This window comes from Pongo abelii, chromosome 13, assembly GCF_028885655.2.
Source record: "Pongo abelii isolate AG06213 chromosome 13, NHGRI_mPonAbe1-v2.0_pri, whole genome shotgun sequence".
NCBI classification, from domain to species: domain Eukaryota; kingdom Metazoa; phylum Chordata; class Mammalia; order Primates; family Hominidae; genus Pongo; species Pongo abelii.
In genome coordinates this window covers 60949957-60974805 of record NC_071998.2, presented here as the reverse complement: position 1 = coordinate 60974805, position 24849 = coordinate 60949957, and the positions used below count along the sequence as shown (strand labels likewise).

Here is a 24849-nt window from a genome sequence, read left to right as displayed (position 1 = left end):
GATGAGGAGCAATTACTCAGTTTCTTTAATAAATTCAATAAAGGATTATAATAAATAATAACGCCTTACTGTTATAAGTTTATCTCCTTGCCTTGGAGCTTGATTTGATCCTCTGAGGTCCTTCCAAAGGCTCCACATGCTGCTTTCCCTGCTCCCACCTCTCAGTGCTCTTTCCTCTTCTCCAGCTACTCCCTGGCATTACTCCAGACCAGGGACCTTCCTGTGCTCACAGGATGCAGCCAACCCGCGTCCACCCCTGGGCCAAGCAGTGCCTGGTGCTTAGAGCATCCTTTCCCCAGAGAGCCACTTAGCCAACTCCCTCATCTGAGGTTGGAGTCTTTGTTCAAATCTTGCCTTCTTAATGTGGCTTACCACCACCACCACCACCACCACCACCACCACCCGTGGGCCTCCCCGCATCAAACCTGATCCTTCCTACCCTGTGTTCTGTACTTTCTCCCACAGCATTTATCACCTACTGACAGCCTGCTTAGCTTATTTATCTATTATGCTGTTGTTTCTTTTCTGTCCATCCACTATCACCACCACCATCCCTTCCCCAGTATAGATAGTCTAGGGACAGGGATCTTTGATGTTTTGCTCACTGGTGTATCCCGAGCACTTAGAATAGTGCCTGGTACACAGTAGGGGCTCCATAAATACCTACGGAATGAATGATGAGGGAAGCTGGAAGTGTGTCATCATCACTGTTATTAACACTATTTCTATTATCATCATTAGGTCAGGCTTAGAAATGAGGACACTGAGTCTCAGACATATTAAAGGACTTACCCATAGGACGTAGATGGCAAAATGCCAGATCTAAGTCTCAATCTGAACCTACCCAAGGTTAGTGCCTTGTGTCTAGTGACTTCACAAAATGATTTAGTAATGTGGGATAATGTGATTATTTAAAATACAATTTAAAAAATGATGAACAGCAAAGTGCCTTGCCTATTCTTTCCCTCTTGGCCCGCCCCTGCCCCCACCCCAATTCACTTGATTGGTATCTCAGTTTATTATTTTTTAGCAGATAAATCTAGGCTGGGCACAGTGGCTCATGCCTGTAATCCCAGCACTTTGGGAGGCCCAGGTGGGTGGATCACCTGAGGTCAGGGGTTCGAGACCAGCCTGACCAACATGGCAAAACCCCGTCTCTACTAAAAATACAAAATTAGTTGGGCATGGTAGCTTGTGCCTGTAATCCCAGCTACTTGGGAGGCTGAGGCAGGAGAATCACTTGAACCCAGGAGATGGAGGTTGCAGTGAGCTGAGATCATGCCATTGCACTCCAGCCTGAGCAACAAGAGCAAAACTCCATCTCAAAAAAAAAAAAATAAAAACAGATAAATCTGCCAAGATGAAAATGTTTATTTGCTGTATTTTAACTGATGTGTCAATGTTGCTCTGGGAAAGAACAACGTTGTTAGCCCACTATACAAGGGTGTGCTGTCACCCAACTATTTTATCATGTTCACAGCAGTTCATATTCAGCATACAGTTGGACACATAGTCCCAACACAAGAGCCAACAGCTGCTTAAATTCTAAGCAGAATGTGAACTGCCTATTATCTGGATTCTTGGTTGTTTGAGGAGCATCACTTGAAGCATGAAAAGCTCAAGTTTTAACAGTAAACAGAGCTTGGGACCCAGAGGGCACAGAGAGGAATTAGTGCCTGCAGATCAGAGAGATTCGAGCCTGAACCGTGAGCTGTAAGTACAGATGTGTTTCTTGCATTGTCTCTTACCAGGGGATTTGTAAATGTCAGCAGGAACTTATTTGCTTATACACGCATTCCTGAATATTAGGAGCCCCATTGATCATTTCTGTAGATATCATATAACCCCTCAGGCACAATACAATAGGAGTCGACAGGAGCCATAGATTGTTTCTTTGGAGGTGGTGTAGCCTCATGTCCCCTGATGTGCATTTACACATAGACATGCAGTCTGGCTCACTGGACTGATCCTTCCAAGCACAGAAAGCCCTGATATGAGGTTGCTGGTTCTTTTCCTAAGAAGCCCCCTCTTGAAGAGGGCCATGGCTCTTCCCTCTTTGAATACGCTAATACCCTAAATATGCATGGGCTTCTGAAAAGTAATACAATTCCATTTTAAGCAGAAACAACAAGCATATTCCTTAGTGTGTGGCCTGTAGGCTGAGGTAGTGTGGACTCACAGGGAAAACCTTCCACAGTAAAGGCAATGAGAATGGATTCCAGCTCCCTTCACCTACAGGGGAAGGGATGCCTCCTCCTGCCCTCGTTGCTCAGAAAGGTGTATTGTTGCGCGTCGGGGAGTTGTGATGAATTACAGGTAGGTGGACAGCAACACAAAAATCTGAAAGAGTAACTTATTTTATGTTTTCTCTGAAATTTTTCTGTTGTTTTGGTTTGAAGAAGGAAAGAACTTATCTAATCCTATTTGGTATATGCAAATATCAAAATGAAGGTGTAATGATGATGATGAGGCAAGCCCTGAGTAAAACTGAGTTAAACACAATTATTTCCATTCTTCTAACCCTTCCCAGAGCTTCCCTCTCCCTTCTCACAGCCCCTCCCTTCTCTGATGAAACTACTAGGCAAGGAAACTGATTCCTTCTAAAGTCTTAGTGACTATGTTCTCAACCAGAGAAAAATGTTGATCGTTAAGAAAACGAAACTATACAGAGTATGTTCAATAAAGACTGACTATAAGTGTCTAAGAGAAAACCGCAGAGGCATTCAAACACAGGAAGCAGAGCATGACATGCGTGAGCTGACTGGGAACAAAACCGGAAGTGGTTTTGGAAAGTCAGAATCAGAAGACGTGACCACACTCATCTGCTTTTCTCTATACTTCTCTCCTGCCTCAATCAATAATCAATCATCTCTCTCCTTCTCTCGCTCTCTTCTCCCATTTCCTTTCTCCCTTCCTCTACCATCTCTCTCTCATATGGCTTGCTTTACATGACCCAGTGAGGTCTGGCTCTGTATGATCTTTAAGTACTTGCCATCGTCTAACTTAAGTCTCTGCACTTCTGTTTTATTTCTAAAGACAAAGAGTCCGATTAGTCAGTGGTCATTCAATGAACTCACTCCTTCTTGGTCAATGGTGGGATCTGCTCCAATCATCTGTAGCCTGAATTGGGTGAAAGGGGAAGTGAAGAAATGAGGAAAGGACTTTGTCAGCCTGAAGGTCGTAGGGCTGCCTCTTCTAGCTGTGAGCAGGGCAAGGGAAATTTAGCTTGTGTATCAGGTATCTATCAACACAAAAATGCTATAGGAAGAACTACCCTAGAATTCAGGAACTTAACGCCATAAGCACGTATTGAGCTCAGAAGACTGAGAGTTGGCTGCATAGTTCTTCTGGTCTGGGCTGGTCTCAATCACATGCCAAGAGGTCAGCTGACTATCACCTCCTCCAGAACAGCCTCAGCTCAGAGAGCAGAAGCACCTGGAAGCAGAGGTTCCCTGTGTTTCGTTCTCCAACTGGCTAGCTCACGCATGTCTCTTATGGTAATGGCGGAAGCCAAAAAGTGGAAACAGAAACATTAAGGGCTTTTCCAAGGTTCTGTGTGGGTCACATTTGCTAACGTTCCATTCACCAAAGCAAACCACATGGCCAAACTCAGAATCAAGGGGCGAGGAAAGAGATCCCACCTGTTTAGTGATAGAAATTCTAACATCACATGACAAAGCAGTGTAGATCCAGGGAGGGGAGAGAAATTGGGGCTGTTAATGAAATCGATCTCCTAATCATGGCAGCAAACCCACTGGCATGTACAATAGGCTAGTTTAGATATATATTCTTCCCAGGCAAGATTTGCATAAAATCTTTCTGATATTAATTCCTGATGCAAAATAATGAAATACTAAGGTTGGAATTTTGAAGCCCTCTTCAAATAAATAATTTTTGTTTCCAGGTAAAGCTAGATATACAGTATAGGAAGAACATGAAACCAAATAACAGAAGGAATTTAATTCTCCCCACTTCTCCCCCAGGATGCTCTTCCCCCCATACCTCCCCCCTACCCCACCAACACACACACAACATACCTAGATTTGTGACATCCTGCTAATTTACTGGATTAAAAAATGAGACATTGAGCTTAATAGTGGGTTCTGAATAGCTCAAAGCTGAAACTGTGTGCAAATAGCAGATAGACCACAAGCCAAGATGGCCCTGAAGAGTTGGAGGCTATATCATTGGTCCCTTTTTTTCCCCAGGTGGGGGCTGAGTTCCATTTAATGCAGTGGGAGCTAGTTTGCTTTTCTACCAGGGACAAAAAGATTAAGGTTCTATAAGTGGCCTACAGTTGGCTCCTGGGATAGATGATTCAGTTTGGGGCATATTCAAGTCTTTTGCTCCTCTTCCTGGAATCATGGAGTGACAAAATATCAGGAATAGACGGAGTTTGGAGATAATCTAATCCAGCACTTCCCAAACTTCAGTCAACCACACACCCCCATTCACTAGTTTATAACCTTTGTTCTACTCTTAAATATTTTTAGTTAAATTGGCTCATTTTTTAGAAAATTTATTTTTAAAGATTTATGGTCACAAGTTGAAAATCAGTATCATTTGACATAAATAGAGGATAACCACAAAATAAACAGAAAGAAAAACGCTACATTGTTGTGAAATTCTACCAGATGCTTGAGCTCAGTCTTTCCTAAAAAGGGAATTTAGCAAACATTAAGGAAGTGTTAAAAGAATAGTATGCTTAAACTAACACTTTCTCTCTGATGGCGTCAGAAAGATGGAAAGAAGCTTGACAGCGTCATCCCTTACTATCTAGTTCAGTGCTATTTAATGCCCTATTTCTGTGTCCTAAAGCCATCTTGGACTTCCCAAGCTGTGTGTCTGTTGCACTGTAGGGAATATCAATAGCCCAACTCCCTTCATTCATGGATGGAGAAACCAAGGCCTCCCACCAATTTCCAGTGGCTGCCTTTGTGCCATATCATTATCAGTTAGCATCTTACCTAGTGTTTGGGTTAGGTGAAGAGAAAAAACTTAAGCCACAAAAGAAGTAAAAGGGGATGCTAGTAGATGGGATGCTAGTAGACGGTGCTTTTGACTCTAGAAAGTTGGGCTTGCCTGGTTTTCAGTGACCTCTGCTCTTCTTGTCCATTATAAGAGGATATTGGGAGTCACCTACCGAAAGCAACAGAAAGAGCCTCATGTTTCCACAGAGAAAACCTCCACCTAGACCCACCATAATCAAAGACCCTCAGATAAGGAAGTTTCTAGAAAGATGTAGCCATGCAAAGGGAGGCATCTCCAGTTGTCTTGCCAAGGAAAACGTCGTGTCAGGAAAAGCCCAAAGAGCAGCGTTATCTCAATCAAATTTGTCCTCCCAGTAAGCCACAGCAGCTGTGCTAATGGCATTCTAAGTCCTCCATGGCGAACTGTATAGATTTTCAAAAGGAGGTGGAGAAATCCTCTTTGTCTTGTTATCTTTTCAAGATGGATTTTTAGTTGAAAATCCTTTCTATAAAAAAAAATAGGATAAATGTAGTCAGATACTCAACTAAGCTCTTTATTCCATTGCTTGTGATTTGGACTGAGCTTTTGAAACATTTCTTCAGACAGGAGAGGAAGGGGCATACTTCAAGAAATATCCTTTTTCGCCATATTTTTAAGGATGACTCTGATTACATCAAACATTGGTGTTCCATTTTAAATTCCTCCGACTTTTTAGGGACAAGATGGTGTGCGTATTAAATAAATAACTTCTTTTCCATGCATATTATAGGATGAAATCAAAAGGGCAAGTGTCTTAATCTTTGGGGTGGAAATGCCTACCCCCGATGCCTCTTACTTGAACCTAATTTCTCTCTCCACCCTCTGAACTTTTAAACTGTTCTGTGTACTCGTACATCATCTGAACAGCTCAGGCCAAGTTATTCATGTCGATGAGGACAAGAATCATCAATGTCTAATGAACTGTTTCTACATTTGTTCATAATTGAGAGATTCCTCTCAATCCCATGTTTGCTCTTTCATCAGAGGCACCAAGGAAAGGGAATTTGTAGCTCACCAGGCTTTTATAGACATTCTGATTTTGTTCTTCCTGGATCTGAGCTACCTGACAGGGACCCTAAAGTGTTCTGAGCCTCCCTACTTCATATGTAAAATGGGAAACATTAGACCTATCATGTCAAAATATGGTAAAGATTAAAATGAGGTGATATAAGTAAAGCTCATAGCACAGGGCCTTCCATTTAAGCCTGCAGTAGGTGGTCACTAATATTACATTAGCAAGGCCACGTGAGGTAGAGCAGAATACATATAGACTTCAGGGTCAGAGGGTAGTGCCCATTTCTGCTTTATTTGTAATTGTATCTTCACTGCCAGTTGCCACTGGCACATAGCAGGAACTCAGTATTTTTTGGATATATGGAATGGTTCTGGCATTATCCCCTTATTAGCTGTGTGGTCTTGGGTAAGGCATTTCACCCCTCGGCACGTGTTTCCTCAGCTGTAAAACAAAGACAATGCATTTCTTACAGAACTGATAAGAAGATGAAACACAATGGCCAATGTAATGTGCCCAGCATGGAGATTGCCACATAATATGCTTTCCACGATGTTTATTCCCAAATCTCCACTCTCCTTCACTTTTGACGATCCCAAATAAGGAAAAAACTAGGACCAGGATTTTCTGTGAAAGCACCATTTTTAAAGCTATCTTTTAAATAGGCAGGGGGCAGGGTCCTCAGGTCCAGGATGTACGTGGGGGTATTCCACAGCCCTCTCAGGATGGTCCCTCGTCACAAGTATCAGTGTCTGAAATAAGCAGGATGTCCTATTCTGACCCTTTCTGGTTCCTGGGCAACTGTGAGGTGGTATAGGGCAGGTACTGGCCAGGCCATGTGGGCTTGAGGAGGATCCTGAAAAGAACATCACTGATCTTTCACATTCCCATTTCTACCGGGACTGAGAGAAAGGTCCCTTCTCTTGCGTCAATTTCAGTTGGTTGGTGTGCTTTCAGGAGTTTTGTCTTGAGAAGGTTTCCAAGGTCACATCTTGGCTCAGAGGGAAAAAACATCAAGATTAACTGGCAACGTCTGTCATGGATGCAAGATGGGGTATTGATGGTTTGCCATGGAGATTTACACAACAGCATCTAGAGGGAGATTTTCTATAGCTTTTGTCAAAGACCAGACCTATCGCTTTAACCTTGGCAATTACCAAAAACCAAAAACCAAAAAAATCTATTTTTTCCCTCTGTCAGTTTTTTGCTCTCACAGCAGCTACCCTATATTGACAGGTCATGATGACACTTGATGAGGTCTTGACATAGACAGGAAAATAGACACCCAGTGAAATAGAGGAGCTGTAACTCACAGAAATGCCTGACATTGCAGGTCACATGTGCAGTGTGTGACATCCATGTCTGCAGGCATTTAGCAAATGTTTATTGAGCACCTACTACGTGCCAGGTAGTGTTCTAGAGGCTGTTTAGTGAACAAAAGAGACAAAAATCTTGCCCTGTGAGGCTTATATTCCAGCAAGGGATGTCATTGACTTGTTATTATAAAAGTTTATGTATGAAAAACATTGCAACCATTGGAAGGCTGTGCTCCAAAACCCCCACAACATCTATAGGGAGGGCTTTCTTACTATCATCCATGTACTCTGGCAGAATTCTACCTGAACAACCTGTTAATTTGTTCCAGAGCCCAATCATCTATTTCTACTTATTAATGCATAGTTAACAGAAATAGCATTTCCAGGCTTCTGCCATGTGATGTGTCAATGTGACCCCCATAAGTAAACCATAGAGAATCTGAATCTCCAAATGTTTGATCCCTTCTAATTTGCCACTGCTGCATAGATGTAGCCTTCCCATTCTGTACCTGCACGTGACTTTGAGGCCCTACGACTTAATCTTAAGCTATGACCAGCTTCTAGAATAAGTTTTCTTCACTTTAACTTCGGCCAGGTGCTTGGCCAAAGTTTCCCAGCTGCATTAATCCTACAGGTTTGATAATAGGACTAATCTGTGTCATTAGTTTCTGAGTCAAAGATCCCAGTTGGACAAAATTTGAGCTTTATCAGTATAGGCCCCTTATTTTATACTTTGGGGAAGAAGGGGAGCAGCATGGCCTCTGGCTCCTGGCAATAATTCAACCTTGGTATCAGATCAGGTTTTACATCCCACATTGCTCCTTCCAATCTTTCCATGCCATTCCAAGACTCCAAATGCAGTCTCTCAGGAATGAGGTGCCCAAAATATGAACATCTCTTATTACTGGCTTGTGGACAAGGGCTAGAGGTGGGGGTAATTGTATCAGTCAAGACTAATTACAAGTAACAGAAACCCAATTGAAATTGACTTAAGAAAAAGAAAGAATCTCATGGTTTATATGACTATAGAAGGCTGGTTTTAGGCATGGCTGAGCCAGGAATCAGTTTCTGTTCTCTGTGATAGAGTCACTCTTGGGCAGGCCTTCTCTACTTGGTAGCCTTACATTGTACTGTGAAAAGAGAACTTCTCTTTTATACTAGTTTCAGCAAAAGTTCCAAGGCTGATGCTTATTGAGCTGATTGATCAGGTGTGGGTCACATGTCCATTCCTGAACCGATCACTGCAATCAGGGAATAAAACACACTGATTAACCTTCTCCTAGATTTGGCATTGAAGTTCATTTCACCCATACTTCATGGACTGAGAGTGGACAAGGGGTGGTTCCACAAAAGGAAACTAGGATGGGGAAATATACACTGCGCAGGTGGAACCAGTCAATATCCACTAGAGGGACTCTGTACTGACTGTCACCATGAAAGAAGGAGGTGACAACATGCCACTTGGTATGGCGGTGGTACAGACCATGCATTTGCCTCTTGCAAAACGACTGAGAGAAAAGCCACCCAAATGTCAGGTCCCAAAAGCAGGGAAGGAGGAGGCCCAGGGGAAGTCACCAGCCTACATTCCCTAAACATCCACCCATGTGCCGTCTTGGGTGCATGTCCCGAGGTCATTTCCCTGGGAACATAAATCTCCAGATACTGGTTGGTGCCATATGACAATCCAGATAATTTATTCCCCATCCTGGAATCTGCTGCTTATCAGGGCTTTAAGGCACCAGTTCATCTTCATCAGTGGTAGACATCTGTAAGTTTGAGTCATAGCACTTTCTAGGATGGTAACTACCCAGAACAAGGACATCATTAGAAACCATTATAGAACATTTTGCATTAACTGCTGCATATAATGCTGTTTCTTTGCTGATATTACCAAATGAAGGCTGTTTCTTAACTATTCATTTTTACCATCATCATCATGGTAACAAGGATCATCTAATTCATGTATATTGCCCTTACTGCTGTAGAACCTAGATGATGTTCCTCAGGCTGGTCCTGACTACCAGACTGCTCTGTATGGCCAATCTAGAGGGACTATCACAGTTCAAATGTGAGTGCTTCCTCAGAAACCCCATCCAAACTCATATCACACAATAATGCAATGTTTTGTACCCTTTCTATGTCTCTACCAAATTGCAAGTTCTTTAAGAACAGGAAGCATCTCTCTAATTCCCAATATACCCTGTATTCAGCATATTATAACCACTGAATACGTTTGTAGAGTAAGCGCTATTCTTAGTGATTGCAAAACAAAGAGGAATAAAACAGTTCCTGAGAAGCTCAAAGTCTATCAATTACAGAAATAAAAATACCAATCATGACATCAGCTAATGTTCATTGAGTGCTATGTGCTAGATACTGAACTACATACTTTGCATGTATTATCTTGTGTAATGATCTTGACAGTACATTACTTGACAGTAATATACCATTATTACTCCCATTTTACAGATGAAGAAGCTAAAGTTTATGGACAAAGCTAAAGTCAGATCATTTGAAAATGGCAGAGTCAGGGTTTGGGGGAGGGGTTTGTTTTTGAGACAGGGTCTTGCTGTGTCACCCAGGCTGGAGTCCAGTGACACGATCTCAGCTCACTGCAGCCTCCGCGTTCCAGGTTCAAGCAATTCTCCTGCCTCGGCCTCCCAAGTAGCTGTGACTACAGGTGTGCGCCACCATGCCTGACTAATTTTTGTATTTTTAATAGAGACAGGGTTTTGCCATGTTGACCAGGCTGGTCTCGAACTCCTGACCTCAGGTGATCCACCCACCTTGGCCTCCCAAAGTGCCGGGATTACAGGCATGAGCCACTGCACTCAGCCAGAGTCGGGGTTTGAACATAATACATGTTCCTAACCACTAAATTAATACTACCTCTGTTAAAGCAGGATGAGTAAAAGGTGGGGGAGGCTGGAATAAATTAATACCCAAAAGATTGGCAGGAGGCTCCTGGCGCCAAACAAATCAAATCCAAGATTTGATTTGTTGACATCAAATCAAATCTTCAATAAAGATATTAAGTTTCTCAGGAAGGTACATAATGTTAAAAAAAAAAAAGATATTAAGCTGGTCCAATATTTTAATTAGTGAGGGCCTTTGAGGAACCAAGCAGAGGAACTCAGCAGAGACCTGGAAATATGTTGATGGCACTTTCTGAAAGTCCATGGAAATGCACATGGACCACTTGAAACAAGCAAGCACCTACTGTTCCTTGTTTCCTCTCTCAGCTGGGCACAGGGCCCAAGTGGAGGAAGTATCTTCATGGCCATCCCTCAATATAGGGTCAAAAAGAGCAAGATAAATGAGCTCTGCCTCTCACAAGTTTATTTTGTATTCTCTCAGAATAGTCAAGAAATGGAGATCAGGGAACACATTTGTAAAAATCATGTAAGTTCTCTAACTTAACCCCAAGCAGTTATTTTTGCTCTTTGTTGGCGTCTACACAGAGATCTGAGCAGGAGCCAGAGGAAAGGGCAGAATAGAGGAGTGACCAGCCTACCAGACTGTTAGGCTGGGAGGGAGTGGGTAGAGTAGGTGCGAGAAGCTTCACAGAGGAGAGAAAAACAAAGCAATGGTTCCATGAGGCCTGTGGCCAAGTGGGTAGCAGAGATGCTGAAGTCTGGTTGAGTGTAAGAAGATTCCTTGCCAAGCTGAGGGCAGGCTTTCTGGAAAGAACCTAAGAAAGGAGCTAATGACCCCTCAGAGCTAGGACTATGCATCACAAGTAGGGCTGCGGAGGTGTGGGAAATGTCTATTAGTGTACAACAAGAAGATTGTGTCCCCATGGTCTCCTGTATTTATGCAACATTCATCCTGTACAGGTGCATGTGGATGTGCTATGTGTATGCACTGAGCCAGATGATGGGAAATCTTGAGGAGCAACCTTCCACCAGGAATCTTGTGTGGAATACAGACGAGTAAACTGGCAATGGTGATACAGTGTGAGAGACCCCCAAAAGGGCAGGCAGAGGGTGCTCTGGGATTGTAAGGAAGATACCTACCCAAGTCCTTGCTGGATGGGGCAGCAAGGGAGCTGGGTGGGCTTTGGAAAGCCAAGTGAGCACTAAAGAGCAGGATTCACCCAGGTGAAGCATGGGAATGGGAGCAAGGTAGCAGAGGGGTCTTTTAGAAGCTAAGCAGCAGCATGGCTCAAGATCAGGAAGTAAGAGAGCGCATGGCATTTCTAGGAACTGCAGGAAACTCAGTCCAGTTTGTGCTCAGAGTGAGAGGTGGGAGGTGGCAAGACATGGCCCAGGGCCAGGCACTCTCAGAGTTTGACTTCATGCTGAAGCCAGGGGGCTTCGTTGCTGCGTTTTCCTTCTAAGGGTGGAAATGATCAGGACCTCTTACAGGGCCGTCTTGGGTGTTTAGTGCCACAACTGCAATAATAAAAAAAAGATTCTTGCTCCTCAAAAATGCCTGATTCTGCATCCAATCATCTTGGCAGGCAGAACTAAAGGAAGCACTTTGGTCCTCTTTTCTTGGCCATAAAAACCAGGTCTTGGTGTCCTAATGTTATTAAAATCCTCATAGGCTGAGAAGATGCATTTTGGGCCTCAGAGCATGTCAAAAATTACATAATTTTTCCAGCCTAATTCTAGCTCAGTGGACTCAACTTTCATGGCAATTGAGAATTACCTAGAAAGTTTTCAAAGAAATGCTGATGCCTGGGACACCCTCAGGGATTCTGATTCAATTGTCTGGAGCCAAGCTGGGCATTGGTATTTTTTAGAGCTCCCCAGGTGATCCCCAGGGCAGCCAGGGTTGAGAATCACTGTAGAATGTGCAGCCTAGCAACGGAAACTCTGGAGAGAGGAATGGACGCCTCTTGCCAAGTACTCCAGCCGAGTAGATTCTGGGTCAACTTTTCAAATCTTCCTGGCCGATCATCAAAGCAGCCTGTGGCAATTGCTGAGACCTCTTGGTGCTCCTCCCACTCCCCCCAACCGCCTTTTACAGGTAGATGCAAAGAGCTTTGTTCTAAAGCCATTATGGGGGCTGGAGAGGAGGGCTACCTCACCCATGCCTGGCACCTCACGGCATCATCTGGCTTCCTGAGCCACATTGTCTGTGCAGCACTAAGAAGCTTTGTCAGGGATTTTTTTTCTTTCTTGCATTTACCCGGAAATTCCAAGCAGGCCTCATTAGCACATTACTCACACACAGCCAATCCCACATATCACCTTCCTCCTCACCCCCACCTCCAGGCTTTTTTTTCCCCCATTTGCCCATTTATCCACTGCAGTTAGGTTTTATTTCCTGTGCCCTGAAAAGCACACTTTTGGAATGGAAATGCTGCTGGAAGAACAGGTGTGGCTGTGAGCTCCATGATCGCAGCCCATCACCCCTCATTGCCCTCCTAATGAAATCCCATCCATCAGGAGCAGAGAGCGACAAGCCCTCTAAATACTTCCCAAGGCACTGCCCTGTGTTGTTCCTTCTGTACTGAGACAGCAAATCGTTAGCTGGAGCTCCCAGGTTGTTTCTTGCAGCAATTAACAGCTGCCCTGGTGTTAATTCCCGATCAACAGTCCTGAGATGCTGCTGCTCTTACAGCTGTCGGGCGGACAGCCTCTACTGCACATTTTGAAAGTAACTTGCCAGTGGTGGGACTCTCTTCTCCCTGGGCACACCCAAGAAAAGTTCTCACCAGGCTTCAGAAGGAGCACCAAGTGCCCCTCACCCAGTGTAGGGGCCTAGCGGCAGGGTGAGCAAGCAGATAGCTCCACCCCCCTCTTCTGGTCAGGTGATAACTTGGGGAGACTGTGGAACCAAGGCCCCCCACTGCCAAAGTAGCAGCCCCTCGAGATATTCATGAAGCTCTCATTTTTCAATTTTGGCTGTTTGGAACTTTTTTCTGTTTGAGATGGCTATATATTTCTTCCATCTAAAACCCTCATACAAATCCATCTTTTTTTTTTTTTTCTAACTCAAATAGCCAGTTTCTCATTTCTTGTGTGTGTTGCTCCCTCCAGCTCCCTGTGGACAGAATGAGACCCGAGAGGATGGTAAAATAATCCAGCTGCCTCCCTGCAAGACAGGAGCTTGGATCGTGCCGGCCATCATGGCCTGCTACCTCTTAGTGGCAAACATCTTGCTGGTCAACCTCCTCATTGCTGTCTTTAAGTAAGTGGGTCCTTCAGAGCACTTGGGATGGATGAGGACAGCAGGGGTGAAGGGGAGTCGATGCTTCAGAAAACAGCGGGTTTTTCTCACTTGATTCTCTTTGGTCTCTATTTTAGCAATACATTTTTTGAAGTAAAATCGATATCCAACCAAGTGTGGAAGTTTCAGAGGTATCAGCTCATCATGACTTTCCATGAAAGGCCGGTTCTGCCCCCGCCACTGATCATCTTCAGCCACATGACCATGATATTCCAGCACCTGTGCTGCCGATGGAGGAAACACGAGAGCGACCCAGATGAAAGGGACTACGGCCTGAGTAAGCTTCAAGCGACAGCCCAGCCGCCACAAATCAGAAATCCCTACCGCTTCCTATAGGCAATCATGCAGAATCGCGTGCCCACCTAGTTCCTCCTGCCTCTTGCAGGCTACAGACAGCTCTGAAGGCTTGGAGAGCATTGGGGGATGAGGGAGTTGACTTGAATGAGAAATAATGTCAGAAAGAAGATGGTAGAGGCTGAAATTGAGCACTCTTAGCCTCATATCTTTCTTAGAGAGATACAATCAGTCTCCAGCAGGGCTATTTTAGAAACTTCATAAGTTCTAAGTTTCTTGCTTTCCAGAGATCTCAACCCAAAATACATCAATGGTATTAATATGCCACCCAAGGCTACATTATATATAATTTAAGCAATAATTTCTGGACCTATAATTTTTTCTGATCTTAAACATTTTCCTAAACCTTAGGGGTTGTGCCTAGATTGCCTCATGAGAAGACCAGCCCTGCTTTCTGTTACTCGGAGGACAAAACAGAAGACCCTTCACCATCCACCTTCCAGCCCAGTGTTTCTAAAAGGTGGTTCTATTAGTATTGAGGTGGAACAATTCCTTGTTGTGTAGGATTGTGCCACACACTGCAGGAGGTCTGGCATATACAGCCTCCACACATTAAATACTAGTGACTCCCACAGATTCCTAAATACCCTTTGGGTACCACGCTCCATTAAGAACCACTGGGAATCCAGTCCCATACCAGCAAGCTCCTACGGTTTCTCAAAGTGTGTCAAACAGGCCACCTACATCAAATCTACTGAATAAGAGCCTCTGGGATTATAACCCAGGAGTCTACCTCTCTCTGTGTGGTCACCAGTATATCTAAGGTTTGAGACCAAAACAATTTGGTCAACAGCTTCTCTAAATCTGAAGCTCTTAACACCCTCCCTGACCTTGCAATGCCCAACTTCTTTTTAGACATTTAAATTAGAGAGACCTGGGAATTCCAGAATTCAGTGTTTCCATCAGAAACACAAATTTAAGCAAAGAGAAAAGTTGGAGGGGTCGGGGTGGATGACCTATGAAATAAACCCTAAGCTTCTCGACTCAGGAACTCTAGCCAATGTGGAGGAGCATGGGATACAAAATCAGGGGCAGCAGGATGCTCTAATGAATGATAGCCTGCAGTGGATAACATGCTGAGAGCTAGCTCAGAGTCCCAAAATAATTTACAATAAAGCATGAATCATTTGCGGTAGAAGAGGAACCTCACTTATCCAGAGAGCTTAGGAAGGGGGTGTTTGTAAATACAATGCAGGAAGTAGGACAGTCCAGAGATCCATTTCCTTTCCAGTGCCCACCCCCTCACAGAAGGCCAGAGAACCTGAACAAGCCAGACACTGGGCTAGATGGGAGCCAGCTCCATGCAGCTGCTGTTCAGGGTTTTCTTCTTGTTATCACCAATGGTAGCAACGAAAGCATTGCCAGGTCACTGGATGCTCAGAAGGGAGGAACAGCCATGTCCGCTTTCTCAGAGAAGAAAGATTTTAGTGCTGTGGCTGGGTGGAAAAGGGTGAAGGTCAGAGACAAGGGCCCTGCATTGTATGAATCAGTCGGGGAAACTGAACTTTTCACTATCCATCTGTAGCCTTAATTAAAAGAACCCAGGGCACTGCCAAGTTCTGGCAGAGGCTCAGACAAAACACTCTGAAATGTAAAGTCTAATTTTTATTGTTAAAATTTGACGGGTTAATGAAGTTTTAAAAAATAGTATTTTATTTTTGTTAAAAAGTCATTACATATAGCCAAAGAAGTTAAATGAAGTGCCAGCAGAATAAGTGTTAAATATACTCCTTTGAGTCTCAAATATAGCAATAGCATAGCAGCAATAGCAATCGTCTGTGCTTTGAGGGCCTCTCTAAACTGCCTCTTTTCATTCGCCTCCCTCCAGACTAATGCTGTGTGTAATTTCATGAGTGAATCTCAAGTGTCCCCTGTGATACAGGTCTTCCTCACCTCAGGAAGCCTCTCATATTTGACAAGAGCAGTCTGATTTCTGGTATTTCCTTTTCTCTCACCTGCTTTTACATTCGTACTTTCCATGCTCCAGGCAAATTCAGGCTAATGTCTCAAAGCAAGCAAGAACCACCTCAGCAAACTAAATCCCTGAGGGTCCAAAATCCAGGGCTCCAAATATTTGGGACAATCCCTATCACATCTTGAGGGCATGGGATTAGAAGACTGACTTGTCCCATTTAAGAATTGGCAAAGCAGTTCTCTCCCCATAACCCTGATTCATAAACCACTTAAAGTTTCAATTTTCCACTGGGCTCTTTCTACTGCTATATCAGTTATGAATCCATTTACCTTCTATTAACAGAAACCAGGCTAACAATAACACAAATAAATAAGGCTTTATTTTTCTCTTAACAAAAAATGAAGAGCCCAGAGCTCAACAATGGCTCATTGAAGTCAAAGATCCAGATTCCTTCTATTTTTTAGGCTCAGCTATTCCTTTTGTGCTTTCTTGTTTCATGGCCACAAAATAGATGCCTCACCTCCAGTCATCACATTCATGTTCCAGGCAGGAAAAAGAGGAGAAGGTGAAAAACTGTAGAAAGAAGCAACCACATGTCTATATTTTATCAGGAAAGTAAAATCTCTTCCCAAAACACCACTCCTCCCTGCAGCAGACTTCTTTTGTTTCTTGGCCCAAACTGGGTCCTCGTGATTGCTGCTAGCTTCAAGGGAAACTGGAAATGTTTGTGTTGGGTTTCTAAGCTCAGTAGCAGGAAAGGGAAAAAGGAGAATGAGGTTGCAAAAGGGCTTTTAGTAAGGCCAATCAACAGTGTCTCTCTGCCACACCCCCCAGCCCAGAAGTTTTTGAGCTTTTAAGATACTCTATGCTCTGAATAGCTTCCCTTTCCTTGATTTAGCTTTTTCCCTGGCCTCACAACTTGCCTAATTCTACCCAGCTCCTGCAGTAAACCAGATATGCTCAGGTGAACTTCAGAGACCCGTAATAAATTTCATGTTCAGAAAGAAGACAGAGATGCAAGTTGCCTAATTGGATTTGGATTTCATTTGAGACTTAGCAAGGAATCTAGGCCCCTTTTCCCACCTAGATTTATACTGGGAATGTCACTAGGCCCACAAATCAGATGCCATCGCTTTTACTTCTCTCCCTCAAGGCTTACTTTTTTTTTTTTTTTTCCCCACAGAACTCTTCATAACCGATGATGAGCTCAAGAAAGTACATGACTTTGAAGAGCAATGCATAGAAGAATACTTCAGAGAAAAGGATGATCGGTTCAACTCGTCTAATGATGAGAGGATACGGGTGACTTCAGAAAGGTGTGTTCTGTGGACACATGCCTCCCACAGATGTGTTGTGCCAAGGCATGCTTTATCCATCGAATTTATTCACACGGTCACAAAACAGAGATCTTTTGTGTTTGTGTTCATTGTCTGAGAAATCATGGAGCTTATGAGAGAACAGAACATTGCCCAAAGTATCTATAGATCAAAATTTCAGACTTAACAGATCCTAGACTTCTCTAGCAGGCAGTAGCAGCTGTCCTCCCAGACAGAAGAGAATTTTGAGTACAGAACAGGCCTGAGGTTGCTGGCTCAGATCAGAAATTGGGAAGTTCTGATCCAGACAAAAACCAAATGAGACTCAACCTGACTCTAGGCCCTCCATTAGTTTATGTTTTGTGTAGACTATTGAATGTCCTTTCCAGAGGAGTTGAACAGCCCTAGTGCCTGCCTTATATGGGTGCCCAACACCTTCTGAATAAATGACAGTAACAGAGTTGTAAATTAGCTAAAATAATAATTAGGATTTTTCCCCAGGATTGTTTTGTTTTTCCTTTTTATAGAACAAGATGAAAGCAAAAAAAAAAAATAAAAGCAGATTTTTCTACTGAATGGTTATATACATTTAGATCTCATTGGCCAAATAATATAGCCAGCAGAGCTATAAGAAAAATCTTCAGTCTGAACGATACACCTCAGGGTATTAAAAAGACAGAGAGAGAGAGAGAGAGAGTGCGCAAGATCTTCAAATAAAGAGAATTATTTAAACATAGTAAGCCTAGCTTTATGAAAATACACTTACATTTTCTTATTTTTCTTACTTTGCTTTAGACTAATAGAAACTTCATTCCAGGCTGGCACATTCAGAACCTAGCATTTGGGAACCACTGTTCCAAAGGACACCCAGAATATTACAAAACATAGGTGTAACTTTAAATTTTAAGCATTTGCAATATAAAGATGGCAGAAGCAAATTAGAAATAGTGCAGAAAGGCCTAACATATTGACGACTTTAGTCAGAATGACTCAGGCTTTTAAGATTCAAGGCAGTCACCTCCAGTTTTTATGAAATGACATTTTGTCTGCTCATCCACTTCAGACTTCTCTAGTGGCTCTGTAGGAATTACCTAAATGGTATATTTTGTCCCTGGCCCTTTATTTCTTTGAAGAATTCAGTCTATGTAAGCAGGTATATACACATATGCCATTGAGTGATAGTATCCATCGGTACTCAGCCAATACTAATAAAGTTTAAAGCCATGCACAGATTTTATACACATCTGTTGCTGCAAAATAGACCATTTTATGATGATATAATGTAAAGCAATTTTCTGGCAAACAGAAGAAGAAACTAAAAGTCTGAAGATATTTCTCATTCTGAGGCCTTGAGGAAGCTATTTATTAATGGACATATAACCATGTGTTCCCCGGAAATCGTTCTATGTGGACACATTACCCATTGCTCAGACATGTTTACAAAGCATTTGTCTACAGGCCTTTGAAATGCTTTTTAAATTCAGAAAAGCCATAGACCTGGAGAGAAAGAGAGGTAGGGAAAAAAAGAGTGTTAAGATGCAAGGAAGGCTTTGCCTCCCTGAGGAACTAGAACGAAGAGGTGCAGGCACCAGCGCACGTGAATAAATTGTGACCATTTCACTAATTCTTTCTGAAAAGAAACAAAAAGAAACTATAGTACATCCACTTGAGCCTCTGGCCCCATGCCTGCAAACCCTTTAAGAATACTCCTTCCCCAAGGCCCTGTTCCTTTCTGGGTGATTACAGAGCTCCATCCTCAAAGAGGATGGCCAAAGTGAGCAACTCCCAGAAGTCTAGGACAGAATGTATACCCACCTTCCCTGTGTCCTAGGCATTAGACTGACCTTCTGGAGTAACAGGGGCCTGAAAGACCAAGATGACCTCAAGACCAAGCCCAGGTGCCAGAGAAACAAACCTAAGCCAGGCTTCATTCTGCTGCTTCCGTTTGTGTGGGTTTTGGAATTTTAATGCTGTTGTCATTGTTGTTTTAGGGGTTTTTTTTGCATTTGTAAGTGAATCAAAGATAATGTCTCTCAACACTGAAATTGCACTTGCAAAACAGAAACACCATGGGATGCACAAGGGAACAGAGATTAACCAAGGGAAGAGTAGATCCATATTACCAATCTCAAACATCTTCTAGAACATGTCCTTTCTGAGTGGAGTGGCAGGTGAAATCACCTGTTCTATTTACATTTGATTGAGCGAGAAAGGGATAGAGACATATACACATATGTATATGTATGTATATACACACATTTGGAAAGGTATATATGGTTAAATTTACCTAAATTAGCTGTGTATATTCTATACAGTGTGTAGAATATTATATAATTTTACATTCACATTAGATAACCCCAATAACAGAGATTTGAAATCAACAACATTAAGAGCTGCCTTTTTGTCCTACTAAAAGACTTAGGAAAGGAGTTTCTTTACAGCGTGAGATTCATACTCCTCCTCCTGCCACTGCCCTTAAAACACAAGTTATTTATACACATTGTATTTGCGTGAGTCTTCTTAGAAATACAAAGATACCCCCATAATTATCCATTTAAATGGATCATTATTCAATCACACTTTTGCATCACAGTGGTATGTAAAGAGCTAAATACAATATTCAGGAGATCATTAACACCTCATAGGAACCTGATTCTGAAAAATCCTTGTCTTTCCCTTTTATGTAGCAATGACCCTGATGCATCTAGAGCAATACAGTTCTAGAATATAATGCACCAGTAGAGTAACCAATGCCATCTGCTTTATTTGGGACAATATCTAACTAATGATAATTATACTCAAATAACCAAGCTTTTCATCTATTATGCAACATTGGTGACTGGCTTTTTTTTTTTTTTTTCGATGAGGAGTTGTGGACTCTTGGCTGAAGATAATCAATTCTTGAAGCCTGTTTCATCAGATGTTGTGCTCACTATCTTTTAATGAGTTCAGTTCTGTTTCAACATGTGAATACCAGGCTTTCACCATTGCCAGGCAGTAAGCCACACACTAAGGATCCACAAGGCAGGCCTCAGTCCTCAGGAAACATGCAGCCTCATTGAGTTCTTGTGTGCATCCCAGCAGGGATGACCAGAAACATCCAACCCAGGGGTTCTCAATCTTTAACAGGTCTCAAAATCATCTGGAGGGCTTGTTACAACACAGGTTGCTGGGTACCCTCCTTCCTACCCCTAGAGTTTCTGATTCACTAGATCTGCAGTAAGGCCTGAAAATTGTACTTCTAAAATGTTTCCAGATGATACTGATGTTAATGTTGATGCTGCTTGTCTGGGAACCATACTTTAATAACCACTGATGAAAACCAATGGACTGCTGTAAGTCCAAACTTGGGAGAGGATGGTGCTGAATTATTCACTGTGGAGCATATAAAATCCTGACATCTTACATTTGGAAAATGTTCTGGAAGTCACTGAGTACAGATTGTTTGTACCCAAAGCAGTTGTTTCCTCCACACACCTGATCAATGTCGACTTAACAAACATGTTCTGAGCAACTGGCATGAGCAAGGCCTGCATAGGAGGAGGGGATATAGGAACTCTACTTTGAAAGAATACATTCTCTGGTTACACCCAACCTTGATTTGAACACCTCCTGGAAAAGAGAAGAAACTGCCTATGCTACCAGTCTTAGGAATGAATACAGGAAAAGACTTTTCTCTCTGAAAATTAAGGCCGGGTGCAGTGGTTCACGCCTGTAACTCCAGCACTTTGGGAGGCTGAGGTGGGCAGATTACCTGAGTTCAGGTGTTCGAGACCAGCCTGGCCACCATAGTGAAACCCCATCTCTACTGAAAACACAAAAATTAGTCGGGCGTGGTGGCAGGCACCTGTAATCCCAGCTACTTGTGGGAGCTAAGGCAGGAAAATCGCTTGAACCCGGGAGGTGGAGGCTGCAGTGAGCAGAGATCCCACCACTGCACTCTAGCCTGGATGACAGAGCGAGACTCTGTCTCAAAAAAAAAAAGAAAGAAAGAAAATTAAAATTATTTTCTCTCTGAAATATTTTGCATATGTGAAGATCATTGTCATCTCCCCACTGTGCTGTGTCTTTTCCAAAGTAAATATCCCAAGATCATTTAATTGCTTATCCTGCTTTCCAGCAGATCATCTACTACCCTGCTCACTTTCTCAGTATGCATTTTAAATTGTCAACATCCTTTAAATGTGGTGCCTAAGTTAAACTCAATTTCCTGTGTTGTTAGAGCCTAGATTTAATTCCTTTATCCATTCATTTACTTTTTTTGAGCACCTACTATGTACTTGACTAGTACATATAGAGTAGGACAAGGAGTTCTCTCCATGGTATAACGGAAAGAACACAGTATAATGTGCATAATATAGTATAACAAAATTTTAATACTAATTCTGCAATAACTAGCTATGTGACCTTGAGCAACTTACTTAACTCCTCTTGAGCAATTTACTTAACTCCTCTTAACCTATGTCCCCATTCATAAAATGGAGTATTAAGACCTAACTATACAGTATTAAAAGTTATTGAGAGGCATATATGAGGTATTATGCTTTCAATAAATGGTGATGATTATTATTTTTTGACCTACACATTAGGTGTGCTATAAGATTATATTACTAGTCTTAGCAACCAAGTCACATCTTTGGTTCAGCGTACACTTTCAATGAATTAAACCAGGGCTTTTTTACATGAACTGACTCAATATCCTCAAACTTCTTCTTGTGAAATGTTTGTTCTAACCTAGAATCAAGACTTAGTGTTCATTACTATAAAAATTTCTTTTCCCCCTTTAGCTCATTATTTCAGCACCTCAAGTAATTTTGGATCCTGATTTTTTCATCTAGTATATTAATTTTTCACCCTATGCATTTTAGGCCATCTTTTGTTTGATAACCACACTTACTGTATCTTACACATAGTTCCCCAAAATGTTCACAAGCACAGATCAGGTGAACCAAGTCAGAGGACCACTGCATGACTCCAAAAAATGTCTTTCATGATATCAGCTCATTGCTCTACCATCTCTCCTTTGGTTAATTAGCCAGCTAAGTATTCACATTTCTCCAGGTGGCCCCGCATGTCAATCTCCTGGCTAAAACCACAATGTACATCACAGATATTGTGCATCTATATCAATATATTGGTCTTGATTATCAGAAAAGGGGCAAGATTAATAATGATCTCATGCAGTCTCCTGTTAACTAACCTTATCTTTTTTAAGCAATCAAAAAATACCATCTGTTTAATTGCCTACTACTGAGCCATTTTATAATGCTGCCCAGAATTTGTGTCAAATTTACATAATTTCTAGAATCTAGGAATTTTAAATATCAGGAAAAGTTTTTTTCTATCTCCAATTTCCTGGCATTTCTTTTTATTTCCCATTGGTTTTTAAGGGTTACCTACATTTTCTGGTGATCACAGTAGGGAGTTCTTTTCAGGTTCCTTTAACCCATTGAAAGCATACTTCAAAAAACGGTGGCTTGTGGGCGGCATCTGCCCACACAGGGCTGTTTTGCTGGACTTGCAGTGATTGTTAAAACTCATTCTGAATATGTCTTTGGACTTGGCATGCTCTCCACTGCCACAGAGTGAGTCCCTGCCTCGATCGTCTGACATCCTGCCTGCTTTACCTACACACTTGATCTGCCTGCCCATAGGCATTTAATTCCCAGACTCTTGATGAAAGCATCCAGATCATCCACCGTCACCCCACCTGCCAGGCTTCACTTGTCAGAAGTTTGAGGTTTGAATTTTCTCCTTGATGGCAACATTTAAGCAAATGCAAGGATTTAGCAGTATTCTTAGTGTCATCTTTTAATCTAGTATTCTTTCCCAAGGCAGTAAGTTTTTTGCCCTTTTTCATTTTACCTAGATCCAAAAAGTGATAGAAACATGGCTATTACTAGTATATTCAAAGCCAGACACAGAAAGACAAACATCACATGTTCTCACTTATTTGTGGGATCTAAAAATCAAATCAATTAAGCTCATAGACATAAAGAGTAGAAGGATGGTTACCAGAGGCTAGGAAGGGTAGTCAGGGATTGGAGAGGGGATGAGAATGGTTAATGGGTACAAAAAAAAATAGAAAGAATGAATAAGATCTGCTGTTTGATAGCACAATAGGGTGACTATAGTCAGTAATAACTTCATTGTGTATTTTTAAATAAAGAATGTAATTGGATTGTTTGTAACTCAAAGGATAAATGATTGAGGGGATAGTTACCTCATTCTCCATGATGTGCTTATTTCACATTGCTTGCCTGTGTCAAAACATCTCATGTACTCCATAAATATATACACCTACTATGTACCCACAAAATTAAGTAAAAAAAAAGTCAGAAAAAATAGTATGTTCAACTTATAATTTTTCATACCAATGGCAGAGAGAAATGACTTAGGATATATAAAATTCATAAGTAATATTTTTTTAAATCAGTGTAAGCCAAAAAGCTGAGCTTCATCCACCTCCCACCATATCTTTTTCCAAAGCTGATCTTTGGTCTCTCCATTAACTGAGTTAAGTTTAAACTTGTTTCTCTTTTTCTCCCCAGAGTTAATGAGAAGGATAATTAACCCAAAGGGAAGGGTAGGTGACCCCAAAGGATTTAATAATTCATAGCTTAGATATCAGCCTGTGGATAAGCAAGAGTTTGCTTTAGCTATTCTGCATCATTACCTTTGATTTGAAACCTGTTTACCCTTTTCCAACAGGATTGAGTTCATGCAATACGGGATTGCTTTTGCCCTCATCCTACATGCACCCCACTGCCAGCACTCAGGGAATGTCTGAAATTTAGAATAGGCATGGCCTGCCAATACTCTGTTATTTTACCACATTTCCTTTCACCACATTTTGAGGTTATCAGAAAAGAAGATAAAGTTCCATAAAATAGCATAACAATTCTTAAGAAATTGCATGTGGAAGCCAAAATGTTCTGTGCCACCAGAATCTTCTTTTGAATGCTGTTTTCCTCATCTCACTGGCTGAAGAGGCTAGTCATCATCTTACTGGGGTTTTGCACCCACCTATTGGGCCTTCTCTCATGGGTCACCCAACAGCTTTCCAGCACCCCATTGTGTCCCTGCTCTGATCACCACTTGAGTTATTCAGAAATGAGCTATTCGAGGTCTGGAGACATGAAAGAGGGAAATTTCAATAAAGAGTTCCTCTCATAGCATCTCTTCCTCTCTGCAGTGCCTCTTTTTTTCTTAGTCACTTTAGGAGTCTGTCTCCTTAAATTATCCATAAATTTTTTATCATCCATATATATCTCCATTTTTATCCCACAAATTCTTTGATCAGATTCAGTTCTCAGTGACTACAATCATGACTCAAAACTCTTGGTATATACCTCAGGCCTGTTTATATCTGTGACACCTGCCCACTTACATTGAACTTTGTTTTGTTTGAGGTAGGGTCTCACTATATCACCCAGGCTGGAGTACAATGGCGCCATCTGGGCTCACCACAGCCTCAGTCTCCTGGGCTCAAGTGATCCTCCTACCTCAGCCTCCCGAGTAGCTGGGACCACAGGCATGTACCAGCACACCCAGCTAATTTTTTATTTTTGTAGAAACCATGTCTCCTCATGTTGCCCAGGCTGGTCTGAAACTCCTGGGCTCAAGTGATCCATCTGCCTCGGCCTCCCAAAGTCCTGGGATTACAGGTGTGAGCCACTGTACCCAGCCTCAAAATTTTTTTTTAAAGATTAAAGGAAGGCCAGGTACAGTGGCTCATGCCTGTAA

General features: G+C 42.2%; 1 protein-coding gene across 11 annotated transcripts in view; it reads left to right on the top strand.

The window, feature by feature from the left end:
- TRPM3 (transient receptor potential cation channel subfamily M member 3) overlaps positions 1-24849 on the top strand; it is a 585468-nt gene that overhangs the window by 547865 nt on the left and 12754 nt on the right. For all 11 annotated transcript variants that reach the window (XM_024252051.3, XM_024252058.3, XM_024252049.3 and 8 more), the window contains 3 exons: positions 13329-13479; positions 13596-13795; positions 16971-17103. In XM_024252051.3, the coding sequence (XP_024107819.3) occupies positions 13329-13479; positions 13596-13795; positions 16971-17103 (484 nt within the window). The remainder of the gene's footprint in view (positions 1-13328; positions 13480-13595; positions 13796-16970; positions 17104-24849) is intronic.